Source organism: Camelus ferus, chromosome 25 (genome assembly GCF_009834535.1).
Source record: "Camelus ferus isolate YT-003-E chromosome 25, BCGSAC_Cfer_1.0, whole genome shotgun sequence".
Lineage (NCBI taxonomy): Eukaryota > Metazoa > Chordata > Mammalia > Artiodactyla > Camelidae > Camelus > Camelus ferus.
The window spans coordinates 16,182,550-16,202,738 of NC_045720.1; the positions used below are offsets into that span (position 1 = coordinate 16,182,550).

The 20,189-nt window shown below is 39.5% G+C and overlaps 1 protein-coding gene across 11 annotated transcripts in view; it reads left to right on the forward strand.

Moving 5' to 3' along the window:
* ENPP2 (ectonucleotide pyrophosphatase/phosphodiesterase 2) overlaps nucleotides 1-20,189 on the forward strand; it is a 101,194-nt gene that overhangs the window by 14,503 nt on the left and 66,502 nt on the right. For 7 of the 11 annotated variants that reach the window (XM_032468152.1, XM_032468154.1, XM_032468151.1 and 4 more), the window contains one exon: nucleotides 14,594-14,696. In XM_032468152.1, coding sequence (XP_032324043.1) covers nucleotides 14,594-14,696 — 103 coding nt within the window. Of the gene's footprint in view, nucleotides 1-14,261; nucleotides 14,373-14,593; nucleotides 14,697-20,189 lie in introns of those variants that run through there. The other 4 variants (XM_032468157.1, XM_006186475.3, XM_006186476.2 and 1 more) reach the window with 2 other exon arrangements.

Here is a 20,189-nt window from a genome sequence, read left to right on the forward strand (position 1 = left end):
TGCAGAAAGGGAGGGAAGGCTGGGAAAACGACAAAACAGCATCTTTTGCAAAATATTTTGTCACATGAAGCCATGGGCTACAAGTCTCTGACCGAGATTCACCCAGCTCCAAACCTAGAAGGCACGCAAAAGCAGCTGCTCGGGTCAGATGACACAGAAGGAGTGCGCTGGGAAAAACCAAAACCCAAAAAAACCCCGAAAACCTCAACTACCTTTCAGGTTTGAGACTGGAAGAATTTCTTTTAAAAATAATAGAACAAAATACATCATAGCAGAGTGGACTATAGCAAGAAATACCTGGGAGCTGGACTCTGGTTAGGCAGATCTGAGTTTGAACAAACATGTGTGTATTTGGGCAAATTACTTAAAACTTGTGTGAACCTCTGTCAAAAAGAGTAACCAATATGTTCTTTGCAAGACTGAGAGAATTCAGTGAGATTATTTCTGTACAATGCCTGGCACAGTCTAGGTGCTCCAGGGATGGTAGCTGTTGCTATTAGCAATGAACGCTACCTGGATTAATTTGCTTAATCCACACTACCGTCCTGTGAGGAAGGTACTGGCATTCTTCCCATTGTACATATGAGGAATGGAGGTCTAGAGAGGTTTCCTAACGCGGGCTAGCTAGCGAGCATCTGAGCCATGACTCTAACTAAGCCCAACAGCCCAGGATTTTCTTAATTAACAAGTTGTATAACATCTCTCGTAATAGCAACAGAAGCTTAGCGGGACAACGGAAGGTCCAGAGCTTCTGCATTCTCTTGCATAATACTCACTGCAAGTTGAGGTTATTGGATTTCAACTTTGCAGTGGCTGTCTGTCTGCAAAGGATTGTAACAGACCTAATAAGGCTGGGAGAGGCCGTGTAAGGTCAGCATGTCTCATGCCTGTCTTCCTGATCCATCCAGAAGTAGATCGTTTCATTTCTTAAGTCCATCAAATGATGAGGTGAAAGGTGTTTCTCCTTTTCTTAGTCCAGCCCTGACCATGTTTCCTTTCATTGGCATAAATTAAATTGCACATGCCAATTATCTGTCTATACCTATCTGTATCTATATGTATCTTTCCTTCAGGAGACGAAATAGTAAGAACAAAGTGTGTATAAGGATCCTTACCTTTCCCTTTGATTTGCTCAGGAAAAAAAATAAAACCAAGTTCTGGTTATTTAATTTAATTTGAGTGGCTCTTTGCTGGTCATTACAGAGAGAGGGAACTCAGGTCCTCAAGAGAGTTTAAGAAGAGAGGAAAATAATAGATGACTGGAGTTGGAAGGAACCTTAGATGTTGTACAGCCAGTCTTTTTTTGAATTTAGAGACTTCATAAGAATTCCTGATCAACGTTTTATTGAGTAGTAACCATGAGTACATATTTTATAAAAGAACTCTGGCAGCACCAAGGGCTACTGATTTTTCCTTATCATTATCGATTACATTATTGTATTTCTTTTCCCACTAGGATGTGAACTCCATGGGGCAGAGGCTTTGCTTTGTTTACTTTGCATTCCCAATGCCAGAGACATACTGTGTGCTCACTAAAATCTTGTTGAATAAATGAACAAATGGATGAGTGAATTAATGAGTGGAGTGGATAAGAGGGACTCCTCATCGTCTCGCTCAGGCCTCTCTCAGTGCCATCTAGTTTCGACGTGACCTACTTGAATGAGACATCCAGAAGTGAAAACGGGCCAGAGGGAGTCCAGGCAGTGCTAGGCTTAGCTGAACTTTTCTCTCCTGGATCTGGTGGTAATTGTTCAGCAAAGGTGCCTAAGGTAGAATGAGGTCATTTCGGGTTGTAGTCAAGCCTGGGCTCCTATAGAACTTGCAGGTAACAAAAATTCCCAGCTTTCTTTGACAAGCATTGTTTTCAATTCAGATCTCTCATAGAGTGAAGTCATGTAACTGAATTTCGTATTCTATTTCAAGAATATTATCCCAGACAGATTGATCTGGCTCTCTCTCTCTCTTTTTTTTTTTAAACCTCTTGACTTCAACCTGTCAAGATATTGTTGAATTTTGATTCAGTCCATGGTACATAGTACAGGGCAGCTAGCTGCTGCTGATATATTGTCTTTGAGAACACACCCATATCCATGATTCAGGAATCCGGAGGCTACCATCTCTGTCATCCCCATAGATGTCTCCTAGTGCTTAGCAGGCTGGAGAATAGACACTGAAATCATGTTTCAGAAGACCTCCCATTTCCACAATCTTGTTTGCACAGAGAAACAGCCAGAAGGGGCTGGAAGACTGATCCTGTCTTAATTCTGCTGTTCAAATCTCTTGTGCCTAAAGACAGTTTCAGTAGCATAACTGGCAGAGTCTATAAACTGTATCCATAACTCATCCTACAAAACACCCTGCAAGACAGGAGGGTGCCCTGGAAGTGATCTAGAGGTTCAAGGAGCCAGTTCTCAGTGTCTTCCGCTCATGATCATTGCATACCTCTAGGATAGAACACACCAGAGTGTTTTAACCAACTGTTGACTTCCATTCCTTCCAACTAACACATGCTTTTTATCTCAATATGCCTGATATTAAGTACTTGGCACAGAGTAAGCTTTCACTTAGCTTATATCGTAGTGAGTACTTACTAAATCTGTGTTGAATCAACACTATACGAATTTGTAAACCTCTCATGTTCCAAAATTTACAGCCATTCTCTAACAATGACCCGCATTCTCTCTGATCTCTTGGGAACTTTGACATGACATGGCTGTGATGCCCACAGCTCTGATCACTTCCTCATTACCAATCAATTCTTTTTTCTGGGGGGGTCAGAGCAAGGTCAGTCCAGAATAGAAGTGAATCTGTGGCTTCTGATATGTGCCGAAATAGGAAACAGTAGGAAGCGTCAAGACTTATCAAAAACATCAGATTCTATGCTTTTAATAGACTCATGTTTCTTTTAGAAAATAGTTGAAATTCACATTCCTTTTAGATCCTGCCAGTTTTGTAATCCTCATTGGGAAATCATGGACAAAAGAGGACTCCCCCACTTAATATGTACTTGAACTTGGGCAAGTTGCCTGCTATATTTGAGTTTGTTTTCTCTTATATTGGCAATGATAATACTGTGAAGGGTTTTATGAGGATTAAATAAGGCAACATGCAAATGTCTCTGGTTATGTTGCCTGGCAAAGGGCAGGCACTTACTAAGTACCAGCTGCCGCTCATGGAGCGTGTGCTCCATGCCAGGTGTGGTACCTCTCCTGCACACTTGTTCTCCCCTTTCCTCCACCCAGTCCTGAGCTGTCCTGATCTCCCAGCCAGAGCTCCCTTAGCTCTGTGACCTTGCCTATGAGCAGACTTTCATGGTAGCAAAATGAGAAGAGTGAGTGAAAGTTGATTCTTCTAACTCATAGGCCTGTTTTTTTTTTTTTTTTTTTTTAAAGAAATGTTCTTCAAATGCAAGGCATTTAAAAAAATTTGTGGTATAATCAACATATAGCATTATAGTCATTTCAAGTGTGTAATAATTATTTGATATTTGTGTATATTGAGAAATGATCACCGCAATAAGTCTAGCTAACATCCATCGCCTCATGTAGTTACAAAATTTTTTTCTCATGATGAGAACTTTTTTGATCTACTCTCTTAGCAACTTCAAATATGCGACACAGTATTATTAACTACAGTCACCATCCTGGACATTATATCCCCATGACTTATTTATTTTATCATTGGACGCTTGTACCTTTTGATCCCCCCTCATTCATTTTATCCACTCCCACCCCCCACCTCTGGAAACCACCAATCTGTTCTCTGTATCTATGAGCTCTTCTTTTTTTTCTTTTTTTAAAGATTCCTCCTGTAAGTGAGATCATACAAGTATTTGTCTTTCTCTGTCTGACTTACTTCACTTAGCATAATGCCCTCAAAGTCCATCCATGATGTTCCAAGTCACTGTTCTTAAATTCCTGCAACTGTCCCACAGACTCTGATTACAGTTTGTTGCCATTAAGATTCAGGCCCCTTGAGATCTGTGGGCGGAATGATGTGGCTACTATGCTCTGGGTCCTCTTCTTAGGCTATTTCATTTGAAAGTAAAATGAAGCAGGAAACTGATGAAAGCAAAATGGCAGAGACCCTGAAGTTCTCTGAAAGAGTCCCAGGAAATCCTCCTATTTTTAGGAAAGTAGAGGGTTTCATCACACATAGGGGCTGGTTGAAATAGGCCCACACCACAACTCCAATGCTTCAGTTTTCCTCTTAATTATCAGGTTTGGAGGGTAACTGAGGTGACTCTGGAGACAGCTCTGAAGGCACTGATCTAAGAGCTACAGATCAGGATTAATGGTCCTTTTCTGTGGGTCCAAATACTTTGGAATTTGCTTCACTGTAGGAATAATCTCACTAGCTCTTTTTTTTTTCTTTCAAGCAGCATTTTTTTTTCTTGAGATAGAATTTATAAACCATAAAATTCATCCTTTCAAACTGAACGTTTCAGTGGTTTTCAATACACTCTCAGAGATGTGTGAATACCGCCACAATGTAATTTTAGGACATTTCCATCACTCCCAAACAAAACTTCATATCCAAATACAGTCACTTCCACATCACTTGACAACCACTGATGGACGTCCTTTCTCTATGGATTTGCCTATTCGAGATATTTCATCTAAGTGGAGTCACACAACATGTGGCCTTTGTGTCTGGCTGTTTTCACTTAGCATGATGTTTTCAAGGTTCATCCATGTTTTAGCAGGTATCACTCCTTTACATAGCTGAATAACATTGAATTGTATGGATAGACCAAACTTTGTTTATCCATTCATCAGATGATCATTCTGCTATGAACATTTGTGTTCAAGGTTATATGTAGACATATGTTTTCTTTTTCTTTTTTAACTAATTAAATTATTTATTTTACTTTCTATTTATTATTTTTGTTTCAGTGGAGGTACTGGGGATTGAACTCAGGACCTCATGCATGCTAAGCATGTGCTCTACCAGTATATCCACCTCCTAGACATATGTTTTCAATTCTCCTGGGTATATACCTAGCAGTGAAATTGCTGGGTCATTTGGTAACTCTGCCTTTAACACTTTGAGAACCTGCCAAACTGTTTTCCAAAGTGGCTGCACCATTTTTAATCCTATCAATAATATATGAGGGTTCCAATTTTTCTACATCCTTCCTAATGCTTATTATTTTCTGTCTTTTTAATTCTAGCCATCCTAGTGGTTGTGAAGGGGTACACACTTATTTCATTGTAGTTTTGATTTGCATTTCCCAAATGACTAATGATATTGAGCATCTTTTCATGTACTTATTGTCCATTTATATATCTTCTTTTTAGAAACATCTCTTCTAATCATTTGAACATTTAAAAAGTTGGGTTATATGTCTTTTTATTGCTGAGTTGTAGGAGTTCCTTATATATTCTGGATACTAGACCCTTGTCAGATATATGATTTGCAATTTTTTTTTCCCATTCTGTGGACCATCTTTTCACTTTCTTCCCATCTTGAAAATAATGTTTTCCAATCCATGAACATAATTGTCTTCCCATTTATTGAGGTCTTCTATAATATTGTTCCATTATCCCATCTAGTTTTCAATGTAGAAGTCTCACACTTCTTTCGTCAAAATTGATTACTAAGTATTTTAGATTTTTTGGCACTATTGTAAATGCAATTGCTTTCTTAATTTCATTTAAAATTGTCCATTTCCATTAGCATAGAAAAATACAACTGATTTTTTAACATTAACTTGTATCATGCCGTCTTTCTGAATTCATTTATTAGTTCTAATACTTTAAAAAAATGGATTCATAAATTCATGTCATCTGTGACTAACGGTAGTTTTATTTGCCCCTTTCGATTTTAATGCCTTTTATTTGTTTTTCTTGTCTAATTGCTCTACGTGGAAGTGCAGTGTTGAATAGAAATGGTGAGAGAAGACATCCTTGTCTTGTTCCTGATCTTAGAGTGGACGAATTCAGTCTGTCCCTATTAAGTATGATGTTAGCTATGAGTTTTCTGAAGAAGTCTTTTATCAGGCAGAGGAAGTTTCTTTCTATTCCTACTTTGCTGAATGTCATACGTTGTTATTTGATTTCAGGGGGAATCACAGAAATGGCAGTTTTGCTTCCTCCCCAAGATGAGACCATTGTGCCGCTAAGCATGTGACGATGCCATTCCAGTAGAAAGCACGAACTTCCTTTTAGGCTTACGTTCAAACGCATTTCTTGAGTTGAAGCTCAAATTCATGGGGCTTTCCAATGCAAATGGGGGGACTTTATTATTGTGGTTGAAACCTGTGCCTTCAGAGATCTCTCCAGAATCACCTCGCCCTTTGCCAAACAAGTGCTGCTCATTTTCTCTCGAGGTTGGAGACAATGTGAGAAAAGTGATTCAGAACATTTCTAACTTTAATCCACATATAATCTCTCCTTAAGTAAAGTGAATTCTCCTAGAACCTTTGTCACTACCAAGCAGCTATTATGTGCCCAGCCTTTTGCTACCTACTAAGACCATGACAGCAGATGATATAGTCTTTATCCTCTTGTATTTAATAATGGCTGAAATTTGTGTTTTCTATGTTCAAATACTGAGCTACCTGCTTAACATGCATTGTATCATTTGGTCTCCGTATCAACAATGTGTGATAAGAACTATTATTTTTGTTAAAAGAAATATGACTTTTAGAGAAGTTAAGCAAGATCTCATGCTTGAAAGTGGCAGACCCAAGTTGGTTGGACTCCTTAATCCAGATTCTTATTCTCTATACTATGTTGTTTCTTTCCCCTGCTCTCTGGGAATTTATATTCTTATTGCTGAGGCAAGAAATACTTACGTAAAACAGGGAACACTAAAGAGACAAGAGATAAACGTCTTGAGTAGAATCTGGAGGTTCTTGAACAGTGGGTGCGGTAGTTGTGACGTGGGTTCTTGTGAAGATGTTGAGCCTTGAGGAAGGCCATGGATTGACTGAGATTGGAAGGAGCACAATGGAAAGAGGAGCAGGGCTGAGAAACAGCATAAGAAGTATGGAAATTAGCTTGGACTTCCTGGGGGAAGAGATCGACTGGAGGGAGAGTTTTCTGTCATTCGTCAGTGGAAGATTTGATCTAGGAGCAATTTGGGTCAGATTTTGGTGTGTGTGTGTGTGTAGGTATATGAATATTACAACAAAGGGTAGGGTTTAGAGAAATATTTAAGTAATAGAATCCACTTAGTTATTATTTTGTTTGTTTGTTTTTATAAATTGCACTCCTTGAATTTCCACATCTCTGAGAAAGTACCATAGGGAGAGGGGAGGTGGCTGCTTAGATGGGATCCTGGCTTCCCACTCCCACTAGAGCAGCTCCAAATTTAGAAGTTGATGTTCATTTTGAAATTATACTGGAAAATCAGGTTTTAGCCAAAAAGTCATTTATTGGAGATAATCATTATTTTCTCCTTTGATTTATTGCTGTGATAAATTGCATTAAGAGATTTATTAGTATTGAACTATCCTTTCATTCCTGGAATAAACTATATTATGCTTATAATGTGCTCTGAGATTCTGTTTGTTTATATATAATTTCGCATCAACCTTAGTAAATGAGATTAGAACCCCCCACCAAAAAAAAAAAAGAAAATAAATCAGGTTTTAAAGCTTAAAAAGGGTTTCAAACCACTGAGTTAGCCCAATAATCCTGCTCTACAGATGAATAAACATGGGCTTAAAGTGACACAGCTAGTTAATAAGAGAGCAAAAATTCAAGTTCACGTTCCAATTTAAATTTCTTGGTGCCAACTTCTTCATTTGACAAACATTTATTGTCCATCTGTTATATCCCAGGAAAGATGCAAAGCTCTGTGGAGCGCAAGAATGACTGGTCCCTACATTTGAAGAGATCATGAGGGACAGGGATGCCTAAAAAGAGATTATAGACAATGTGGGAGGCCCATTGCTCTGCTTGGGAAGGGGCAAAATCAGGGTGTGCTTCATAGAGGAGTGATACCTGACCTGAATCTTCACGAATGTGTTGTATTTGCCAGGGAGATTAGGGGGAGAAGAGCATTCTAGGCCAAAGCAGCAGTGAATATTAAAGAAGAAAGGTATAAGAAAGCACAGCTTAATCAAGGAATAGCAAATAGTTTTCTAATGAAGAAAACTTACGGTTTATTAAGCATTCCTCCGTTCCAGGCATTATGCTACACAATTTACATGGATTATTTCACGTAATACCCTTAAAAATCCTATGCGCTGGATACAGATGAGAAAACTGAGTCTTAGGATGGAGAAGTTATTCACGTAAGGGCCGCGTAAGGTCTCACAGTTAAACAGTGGTAGAGCTTGGATCTGAATCCAGGGAGCTTAATTTTGGATTTAGAGTCCTATGCACCTTGCTAAGCGGTTTGGATTTTATCCTCTACGTCAGTGGTTCTCAATCTTGCAGCAGAATCACCTGATGGGCTTATTAAAACATAGATTCTGGGCTTTGCCCCCGAGTTTCTGAGGTAAGACCCAAGGATTTGCATTTCGAACAAGTCTCCTGGTGCTTCTGACCTTGCTGGGGAATCACACGTTGAGAGCTGCTGTGAAAGGAAGCTACTGGAAGGTTTTAAGTTTGAGGGGGAAACTCATCGGATGTGCCTGTATTTTCTGCAGAGCTCTCTGGGTAAAGGATGAGAATGAATGGCAGGTTGGATAAGAGAGGCCACAGTGAAATGGTATTTGAAGAGGGCAGAGGACGCAAATGGGAGGAGCAGTTATGAGACGAATTTCTAATGTGCATCCCGAAGGATGAAGCGGGAGAGATGTACCGAAAAGTGATCACCCAGGAAGATAGTTTCGGTACTCGTGGCACTTAGCAAGCTCTGGTGCAGGATGGCAATAACCGTGTTAAATTACAAGCATTTACAGACATGGGATCTGATTAGAAACAAGAGGTGAAAGGATCGTAGTAGAAGAAAAAGTGGCTCTAAGCCTTCCCTGGAAAGGACTTGGAGCGGGAATTGTCTTTCTTGGACATGTCGAGTTGGGGCCCTCGTGTGGCCTCATCGAGAGAAATCCTGCTATGGTGGAAAGCGGACTAGCCTGGCTGAGGGGGCCCAGTTTCTAGACGTGGCTCAGTCACTTATTCTACCATTTTGGAGCTGTCACACACTCTTTGAACCTCCATTGCTTCACCTGCAAGCGGAGTTGACAATAGCTTCTCTGTCTGCTTGTGTGAGACTGGAGGGAAAAGGATGAGCATTTTCAGGTTGATACTTTGAATCAAACAATTTTCTCTGGTCACATCCCCACCCATTAGTGCTCAGATAGGAGAAAGTCCACATGACAAAGGGAACTCAGACTTCTTTCATTTGCCCGGACTTTAACATGCATGTTTCAGAGCGGCCAAAAAAAAAAAAAAAAAAAAAAAAAAAAAAAAGACTTAAATTGAGTTTGAGCTTTAAAATATTTTAATATAAGCTAGAGTTCAGAAGAAAGCTGAGTTACTTCCTGGAAGTAATTCTTTTTAAACCTCAATTATGAATAAATATATTTTCAAGTATTTCAAGTCCACTATAACTTAACTTTACATCAACTGCCTTGGAAGATTTTTTAAAACAACTGAAACATGTCTTAAAGCTATTAGTGAGATCCCTTATTTTAACTATTTAATTCTAGAGTGTGAGCAAGAATTTCTTACAATCCAGCTAAAACTTAAGAAGTGGCTTCATTGGTCATGATGATCATGGAGTAATCATTAACTCAGGGGTCACGTTTAACAGCTTGCTGCCCCTCGACCTCCATACCCAATGCATTAACAAGTCTTTTCCCAGCTCTCCATCCTCTCCCTCTTCACTAACACATAATTCTCTTGCTGCACAACGTCACTCACCATCTTTCATCTGGATTACTGCCATTGTTTCCAAACGAATCTACTGTATCCATTCTTGAAGCCTTTCCAATTCATATCCACACCATACAAAGATTAACACTTCATATCTAATTAAACTTTCACCAACTTGAGCCCTTTAAAGGCTTTCCAAAGCTTTTAGGATGAGGTCAATACCATCTGATATGACAGATGAACTGACCACGTGAGCTGACCTCTACTGACCTCCCAGTCTTACTTCACTCCACGCTCCGTGTCACTCTCCCTGCATTAGTCAAACCGGCTGTCTTCTCACCTGGTGGATGTGCAGTGCCTCCACCCACCATAGAAACTTTGCAGATCCCGTTCCCACTGCCTAGAATCCTTTCCTCCTCTCTTATCTGGTGACTCCCTCTATTCTCATCTCACAGTTCAATTGACACGTCACAAAGTCTTCCATGACCACATCAAACCTGAATTATATGTTCTCACAGCACCATTTACCTCTCTACTATGCTTGCCACAGCTGCAATTTTACACTGATTTCTGTGTCTATTTGATTGATATAGAGGGCAGGGGATGATGTTTGGTTTGGCTCCTTGTATAGTGCTAGTGCCCAGAAGAGTGCTTAGTACACAGCGGGAGCTGGTGAATATTTGTGCAATGAATGCATATTCTTAGAGAGTGTTCTGGTGCAGGGGCTCATGCTTACATTCCATTGGGAGTAAGTAATGCATAGAAGTTTATGATAGAAATTGAAGTCATTGAAAGATGTGACAGTGTTGATTTCAGCTTTCAGCTGTGTAATAACTAATAACACACGTCCTGTTTGCATTTGTATAGGCATACGCTATTTCTCTACTGGAGAACCCCCTGGGACCACAGATTACCCGTAAAACGTTGCCTCTGTGGTTTAAAATCTTAAGTGGTGTCTACTTTATACAAATATGCAGTCCTGGATTGTGAGAGCAATTGAGCCTGCTTGTTTTTCTATTAGCAGTCATATTTTTTTTGCTACGTGTAGATTGGAAAAATCCCTTTTGTGAAAACTATTGTCCAGCTTTCATTCTGAATTTGCTCATAGTCCTCAACCACAGCAGAATTGAAAAACAAGAGTTTTTAAATGAAAGAGTTTTAAAACAGGAGAGAAAGAACACACACAGGGGCTGTTTTCTTACTCTCCTGCTGTACGTACTGTAGTGACTGCTACATGATACCCTTGATAACCAGGTGGTCAGAGACAGTCTAGCACCCTAGTCGTAGACGTATTCTGGGAATGGAGTTAAGTCGAGTCAAGGCGCCATGACTGCAGCTCATTCTGCACCATGAGAAGCTGGATATAGACAAAGTTTGAATTTGCTCATGCAAACTTCATAATTATTTCAGGAAGCAAGAATGACAGCCCTCAATTACATATCTTTCAAATATCACTGTTAACCTCAAGCCCTCTTACCTTAATCAGAGCTTGGGAACAAGGATTCACAGAACTATTTCATGAAAAGATGGACTGTGCGTTTGTATAAATGCAACTACTGTATTGCAATTAAGCAATACACACGCCACTGCTGCGTACCACCAGTAAAGTAAATAAAGCACTGTCCTGCTGCCTACAGTTTGGAGAGGATTCCCACGGAGGAACAAACAGCCACCGTTTGTCATTAAGACATCTAAACTGTGTCCAATTAGTAGTGAAGCCTATGACTGATATATTAAAATTATTTTATGAGTTAGGCCAAGCAAGTCAACATTCAGGGCATAAATTAATTGATTGAGAGTAACTGATTCTAATGCTCTATGGTCCTCACATTACTCGCATCAGACTAGCCTTTTGCGTCAGTTCTTGTCTGGCTCCTAAACTCCCTCTGCCTTCTCCCCATCTCCTGGAGCTAATGAATCAGAATCTTGGTGGGCGGCGGGTGTAAGTATCAGCATTTTAAACAAGCTCTCAGGATTATTCTCATGCCCAGTAAAGCTTGAGAAGCACAGAAAGACTTTTAGGGCCTGAGACTGTTCTAAGATTTGTTTGGTTTTTCTTCTGCCAGGGGGCAGTGTTCTCTGAAACACGGCTGGATTAGCAAACCAAGCTGAAAGTTGATTTCAGGCTTTCTCACTCGCTTTCTCGTCGACTGATCCAAACACAGGTGACCTTTTACCAAAATCTTAAATACCAGAGCAGGTGAACTTTCTTGATTTAGTTTCATCATAAAGGTTTGGACTATATTTCAGTCCTTTTAGTTGAGTTTCTAGATGCTGTGGGATGTGTTACCTGGTGTTTTGGTTTTCTCAATTTTAGATAATGAGGGGTAATTTTATTTTGCGATTGATTTGATGCCCAAGGTAAGGACTTTGGTCATCCTCCTGATAGTTAATTGATAATGATGTCTTCGGTAAAATTCTGTCTAATTATGGTTAGATGGTGTGTGTGTGTGTGTGTGTGTGTGTGTGTGAGAGAGAGAGAGAGAGAGAGAGAGAGAGAGAGAGAGAGAGAGAGAGAGAGAGAGAGAGAGAGAATCTGTTCTGTATGCACAATGACCCAGCAGAAGACAAGGCTCTTTGGCAGAATGGTGAACAGATATAGTGGCTGAGCTCAGTCCTCTTAGATAATTGGTAACAAGTGCTTGTACAGAAGCCAATTACGGATAAACTTAGCTATTACACTTAAGACTTTTCCCCCCTGCACAGCAACCCTGCATGTCAAAAAAATTAATAGATAATGATCAGCTCCTGAGTCTAATTTTTTTCAAGGAGAGCCTTCATTGTCCTCAGGCTGGGTTTCTACCATCAAATGTCAGACAGATTCTAAAGTTGTTGGACTCTGGCGAGGGCTGGGGAGGTTGGAGAGCTGGGGAGGCAGGTTTTTTTTTTTTCCGGAACATTTGGAACTCTGGGGTATACAGTGCAATCACAGGATTGCTTCTATAGGTTCCTTTTGACTTTACAGTTTTCCTTGCAAAAGCCAGCCTGCATTCTGAACTTGAACATAAAGAGTAGAAAAATCTCACGTGGGGTTAACATCTTTCATAAGCCTTGCCAAATGCCCGACCCCAAATCATTTCAGTCTGGCACACAGACGAAAGTGAGACAGTTCTGCAGAGAAGTCCATAAGCCTGCCATCTCTGCAGGAGTGCAAAACGAAAAGGATTTTAGAAAGACAACTATAAGTCTGTGTTTCTTTTTCTCGATTAACTGTTGCTAAATTCTAGAATGTATAATGAAACCCAGGCCTACTGTGCAATCCGCTGTAAACAAGTTCTTGCTTTTGTGCTATCAGGTTTTGTTTGAGCGGAGCCACGACTTCCTCGGTAATTTGTTGCGTGGTAAGCACCGCAGTTGTTTACGGGCAGGCATATGCTGTGGGCGAGAACGAGGGTCACCAGCCTGGCCAGAGAAAAAGCCAAGATAAGCTTTCTTCCCTCATCTGAATCCTGAAAGTGTACAGGATTTAAGGATCTTTCAGCTTCTGAGCCCTCGATTTCTTTTAGAAGTCTCCTGATTGCCCACGAGCTTCGTTCAGGAGAATGTCATGTTCACAATAGCATCAAAGGACGCAGTGTTTGGTGGCTGGATGATAATTTATCTGGGAAAAACCTCGGGAAACAATTCTTTAAAGCTCAATGCTTGCTGCCATTGAGATTTCCTTCCTCAATTCAATCACTAGTAAAGCCCCTCCATCCCACCCCTGCTGCCACCCCCCCCCCAAAAAAAAAACCCCGAGGGAGGAAGAGGCAGAGAGAACTGAACTTAACTTGAGAACATATTTGGTCCCTCCTCATAGGGCAGAAGAACTCTATGCTGCTTAGCTGGCATTCCCAATAGTTTGATAAAAGTTACTTCTCTCAAGTCTAACAACAACATGGGGGAAAAATAATGCTATCTCTTGTGTTTAGTTACAGTCTTGGGAGATTTCATTGTGAGAAATATCTGAAGAGTCAGGAGCAGCTAAGAATGTGGCAATAGGGACAGGGTCCTTTAAACTGCCAGAAAAATAAATACATGGGCAAGACAGAGAAAGTTATTAGCTTTACAAATTATAAAACTTTCCTTGTTTTTTGTTTTTTTTAAATGAAGTCGTGAAGTTGACGACATTGAATAACCACACTGTAAACCTTAAAAGCTGAGAGCCGGTAGAAACCCTTTTATGACTCTTGTTTCATTTTTATCGGATAAAATCCATTTGGTTTCTTTTTTAAAAACCGTGTTTTTGGGAGGGAAGGAAAATGAGCATGCACTGTTATTGGCTACAGCGACATAAGAAACCCTTATGTTACCAGAGGAAACCACATGAAAGTATCTGTGTGTCAGGGGAGGGACCGATAGTGGGTGGAGGAGAGGAGAGGGATGTTTCAAGCTTCTTATGCTCAGAGCTGCGATTTGTGAACGAACCGTGATGAAATCAAGCTTCGGACAAATCAGAGGAGCCTGTCAACCTCCCAGGTGGGATTGCTTGTAGTTAATAGACTGAACTCAGAGCCCCAAAAAAGCAGTGCATTCAGGGTAGGCAAAGAGAACACACTGCAAGAGGCTTTCCAAGAACCCTCTGCCATGGCCAGGAGAAACTCATTCCGGCTGTCTCAGGTAGGAGAATGACAGACTGACAGGGGAAAGCCTTGCTCTGCAGAGTTGCTTTCTGATTTCGAAATTTTCCTTTTTGTTTTTAAAAGGAAGACAGCGCTGTGTGGTGTGTTAGGGAGCGTGTAGGACTGGGTGGTGATGGTGAAGGCACTTGCCTTGCCTTCGTGGAATTTGATTTAGAGCTGACTGGCTGCACTGACAATCTGGTCTCTTGATTCCCTTAGGTAATATCCCTGTTCACGTTTGCTGTTGGTGTCAATATCTGCTTAGGATTCACAGCCAATCGAATTAAGAGGGCAGAAGGATGGGATGAAGGCCCTCCCACAGGTAAGTGCAGCAACTAATCCCATGTTCAGTCCTTTTAAATAATATATATTGGGGGATCAATATCAGCTCATGAAAAAATTCATCTTTAATCTGGCAGTGTAACTTAGTCCTAGATTTCTCTGGAATAAAACCAGCTCTGTGTATAATTCTGGGGAGAGAATGCGGTTTTAATGAGAGAACATTTTATGATCACTTCATGATAGACAACTGGCTATTTAGATTTATGTCCCCTGAAATTTGTAAGTGCTAAAATAAAGTTAAAGCTCTTATGAATAGACAAGGCTGAAACAGAAGTGGTGAGAACAGGTGCTAGCTTCACATTAGAGATACATGAATTTGATTTATGGTCACGCGGCAGGGGATGTAGTATTTGACTCCAGAAAGTTCTGACCTGGAGAAAAAGAGGAATGGGAGTAAAGAAGGCAGGGAACTGTCTTTATGAAACTTCAGGACTATGAGATTAAGATTTACCTAAATCAGGAAAAATATAAAAGAGAGGAGATGCTTAGAAGGGCTTACAAAATTGACTTGCACTCACTGATTTTCCTTTGGGCCTGAGGAGAGGTGGGTTTTAATAGTGTGTCCTGACCTCACTAACAGGACTGAAATGAAAGAGTTCCCTTTTACAATACTCGGCACCATAAGCAGTGTGGGAATTCTTATAAAGGAGCTCCTTGTGCAGATGGAGGGGCTTAACTGGCCTGGTCTTAAGTAATGAGTTGGTTAATTTCCTGGAAATTGGAGCTGCTGATGGTTTTATAAATAAAAATTACATATTAAGTAACGGGTACTCTAGGGGGCAATATTTTCTTGACTTTCCCTGACATCTCAGCATGTTTGTCTGCCTTCCTGTGCGTTTTGTATTTCTCTGCACTGTATTTCTTGACTTGACTCTTATAAAAGACTATCACCTGTCTCTGTTTAGCCAGCATGAGTTTTTATTAACCAAGTTATGATCCATACATGGATGGTATACTAAGCCTTCCTTCCATCAAGTAGGTTACTTTTGAGTCAGGTTGAAAGAATTACATTAGAAGTAGTTTAATGTTTCCAAGTAGGGGGGTGCTTGGGGTGAAAAGTGAGAAAATGGATCATAAACATTGCACCCTCTCCGGGGAGCCAAATGGACAAAATGAGTTGTCTTCTGTTGTGGAAGGGGAGGAGAGTAGGTCACTGGGCTGGAGAATCCCGTTTTTATTGGTAACAAATGCTCTCTTCAAAGACTTCATTCTCTTGTTCCAGACAAGTGTAACTCCATTCACACTGACTGTAACTGCACAGACTGGAAAGGGGATTGGACCCCTAGCTGGGTCAGGTGGGCAAGCTAGCAGTTTGAGAGCCCGCTGCTGGCTCTTCCCAGTGGACCCTAGAGGGAACTATCTTCCTGTTTCTTGTTAATCTATTACTTTGGCTAAAACCGATATTAAACGCTATTGCCCTGATGAATGTGTAAAATCAAGTCACCCATTATTTTCAAAGTTGACTTTTTTGGAAAATAGTCATGAAAGTCCCAGCCTGGCACCTTCGATCCACTTATGGGGACGTCACTGGAGCGGTCTGTTTCCTTGGTTGTACAGTGAGCAACAGGCCTAGATGATTTCTCATTTTCCTTCTGTATTAAAAAAAAAAAAGAGCCCATGATTCTGTCCATTTTGTCTCATTGCCTTTTGAAGTGTGTGTTCTCTGCAGGAGAGCCTGAAGAATGTAGACCAGATTTACTAATCCTTGAATATATTTTGTATGTAATAAGTTGCTTCCATACATTATTAAAAACAACTATGAGAGCTAATGAATCAATGCTACTTCTGGAAAAATAATATAAGCTGAATCATAATCTATAAATCAAAGTGAACTTATATATACCACAAAATATTTGCTTCTTGATTTGTTTAATTAAATCATTGATTACTTTTGGCCTTTATGGCATCTTCTAAAAAAAATTTTATTAGTGAAAATTCTACCACTGGGAAGGCTGGTCTTAGGATGCAATGCCATTGAAGTCTGAGTTTAGAATTTTGGTATGCCTGAGCACTTTTTATTTTTAATTTTCTGTTGATGTAGCTTAGCTATTTTAGGCATTGTGGTTGATTTCTCCTGAATAAAGACCAAGATGTACTTTGGAAACTGGGTGAGAGCGCAGTGCAGAGAGTTTAAGCATTTTCATCTCTTTAAATGTTATATGTGGCTGAAATAACACATATGGTTGGCTATTCTGTCAGCAAAGCCTATGGATCCGAAAAAACTGGGCGGACAATTTACTAGGAGGAAAGGCTTCTATGCCTATTTTCAACAATGCTTTCATGTGCCAAAGGAATCCTGGGAAGCTCAGTGCTTCAAGATTATTCCACCAAATAGAAGGAACACAAAGGATATTGATCTATGGCCAGCTTCAGACTGACCCAGAGCAAGACCTCTTATTCAAAAGCATTCAGTTTCTTGTTTAGTAAAAGTAGTGCCTCCGAGTTCTCAACAGTAGCAAAGAACATTCTGCACACATGTAGACCCTCACAGCTGTACTATGGACTGAGGTGTTAGTTTCAAGGCTGTGGCAATGCAAAGAAACTGTTATATTTAACTAGCACCCTTGTTAGCTGGATTTATTGTTAGGATCTAGTGATCTGTTGGCAGTCATGGTGGAATAGGACTTCTCCTAAATCACAAAGGATCTATCAAGCTATTAGAAGATATGAGATGAGCAGATCTAATTATAACTCTTGGGTAAATATAATGGGCAATCAGGAATATGAGATGGCTGGAATAAATTTTCAAAGAAAATGTAAATAATATGTGCAATTCAGTTTGACAGCCTTGTTCTATACATCTGATGTAGCCAGCTGGATTTACCTTTAAGGTTGTGAGAGAATTTATGTGTGTGCAAGTGTGTGTGCACTCATGTAACGTGCATGTGTGTGTTTGTGATGTGATGGTGGAGTCTATTTCACTGTAGTTTGGGATAGACACTCTTTCCCTCACCAGATGGAAATGGGATATCCTCTGGAGATAAGCAACTTAATACTTGAAAGACAAGGGGGAATTTGAAAGCTTTTGTGAATAACTGGCTAGAAGAGACTTGAAAGCTCAGTCTGATTCATTACCATTTTTAGTGGCTTTAAAGTTTAAAAGTATGTGAATATGAACATAACTCATGAGGAAATGTGAAGTGAAGAGTGTCTCTAACAACTTTGTGAGTAAAGCTTTTCCTTGTGAATCATAGAGAAGACAGACAATGGTGACGGGAGTGGCAAGGTTCATGTTCCTTCGATAACTTCGGGGACTTTATTTTATAATGAAAAGCCACTTGAATGATCGGGTGGTGGCATGTAGGAAACTGCAAAGCCGAAAGATATGGCAGCCATACTCTGCGAGGAAAACTGAGAGGACTGTCATGTCATGGGACTTTATGTTAACTCTAAGGTAGAAATTGGGGAGTTTAAGTCAATGAAATGAAATCATCTTAAACAGAATTTAAAGAGAGCGTGGATTTTTCAGGTCTTTGTTAAATGGCAATTTGGGGCAGTTATTTCTCATTTATCTTAAAGCTATACAGAGTCTTCTACCTTGTTTCATTCACCAGAAATCTCAGCCTTCAATAGAGTTCAATATAGATTATATCTTTCAAAATCATGTCTTAAAAAGCACATCTAAAATTCAGAGCTTATGCACATAATTTGAAAAATCCTTTGTTCATAAAAATGGTCTTGTAGTTACATTCAGATGATCTAAAATTTTAGCCAAACCTTTGCTAGCTTAAATCAGGCCTAGAGTTCTGATCTTCTGACCAGGAAAACGGGAATAATGTTGCCTCTTTATCTGAAAAGGTATTTGAAAACAAAATGCTGTATTAAGGCTGATGAGAATATAAGGTGTTAAATATATGATAATACATTTGATTTAGCTTTTTGTTTGAAGACCAGTGTCTAAATTTTTATCTTATCAAGTTGACCTTCGCTGCTATATAAAATGATGTTTCATTGTTTAATAGAAGATTGGTAAATCATTCAGACTTTCACTACTGACTACTATCATAAATGCTAATTGATTGGTTTATAAGTGGAATTAAAGCTTTAAATTGTATTCAAGTCATCTAGAAATCTGTTTCTTGCAGTTTATGAGGTCTTTCTACCTGAAGACATTGTATTTATTTTTCTTTCTTTTTTTATTTTATTGAAGTAGAGTGAATTACAATGTGTCAATCTCTGGTGTACGAAACCCTCCTACACTGCTGGTGGGAATGTAGTTTGGTGCAGCCATTATGGAAAACAGTATGGAGATTCCTCAAAAGACATTGTATTTATAAATACATTGAAAGTGCAGGTGTTTGAAAATTTCCCAGGTGGACCTATTTATTAAAAAAATTGTCTGTGAAATCTGGTTCAGAAGCTGTGAAGAGGAGGAGAGGACAGTGATGCCAAAGTCATGAGTATTTATAAAAAGTGATGTATTTAGGATGCAGGGATAACTGACATGCAGGCCTATACGTAAGTGCTTTTTATTAAGGGCTGAAGGCAACAGTATCGAGAAAAAAATGGCAACTTCAGTAGAAGAAAGTATGACCAGAAAGAATGAATCATATACTCCAGAAGGGACATCAGACAGTATTAAATTCTAGAGAGTTGGGCAGCATTTTGAATGTCTTCCACATTGTCTGCCTCCTTGCATTTTATACTTCAGACAGGGCGGGCAGACACAGGAGAACGAGATCTGTTTCAATGCTCTTGAAAAAGGTGGTGGCATAACCACAGTCTGTTTCATTTCCAGACTTTACTATCGCTTTCAGGAAATACTGGAGCTGAGAACCATGGAGAATGGGAGGAACAGAGAGGGTGTCCTATCGCAAACTCTGAATGCAGGACCAGACAAGACTTAGAAGAACTGTCCAGCTTTGGGCTGAGCTAAATGTTTTCAAATTTAAATACAGCCTCCCTCGCTGGCCATCATCCAAATCTGAAATTTTCCATTTTGCAGAGAGATTTAGAGGGAAATATGATTGGGGTCCATGATGAAGTAGTGTTTAGGTCACAGCTCTTGTCATGAGTTAGGTTTTTTCCAATAGTTGAATTAAATTATCAATCGTTTTTTCCCCACATATAAATGGCACTAGAATTCCACTGTACTACCTCTGTGTACATATTTTAGAAACAATGTTTTAATTAACTAAGTAACAATAATCTCAAATTCATAACTTCTGATGGTTTCTATCAGAATTATGAATTTGAATGAAATAAATAATGTTTTACATTGGTTTTTTTAATCATGAAATTATGCTTCTGTGAAAAATAATGAATGTAATAGCATTGTTTTTATATATATCATACATGTACATATACATGAATTTTAAAATTCAAAGTACCTATTTTTAAAACACGAAATTCTGTCTGTGTAGACCTGTGTCATTTATTTTTTAAGATTCTGGAACTAACTTATTTCTTTGAGTTAAAATAACATCATTTAAATATATAATTGAAAAGGCAGCAATAGCATTTGAATCTCATA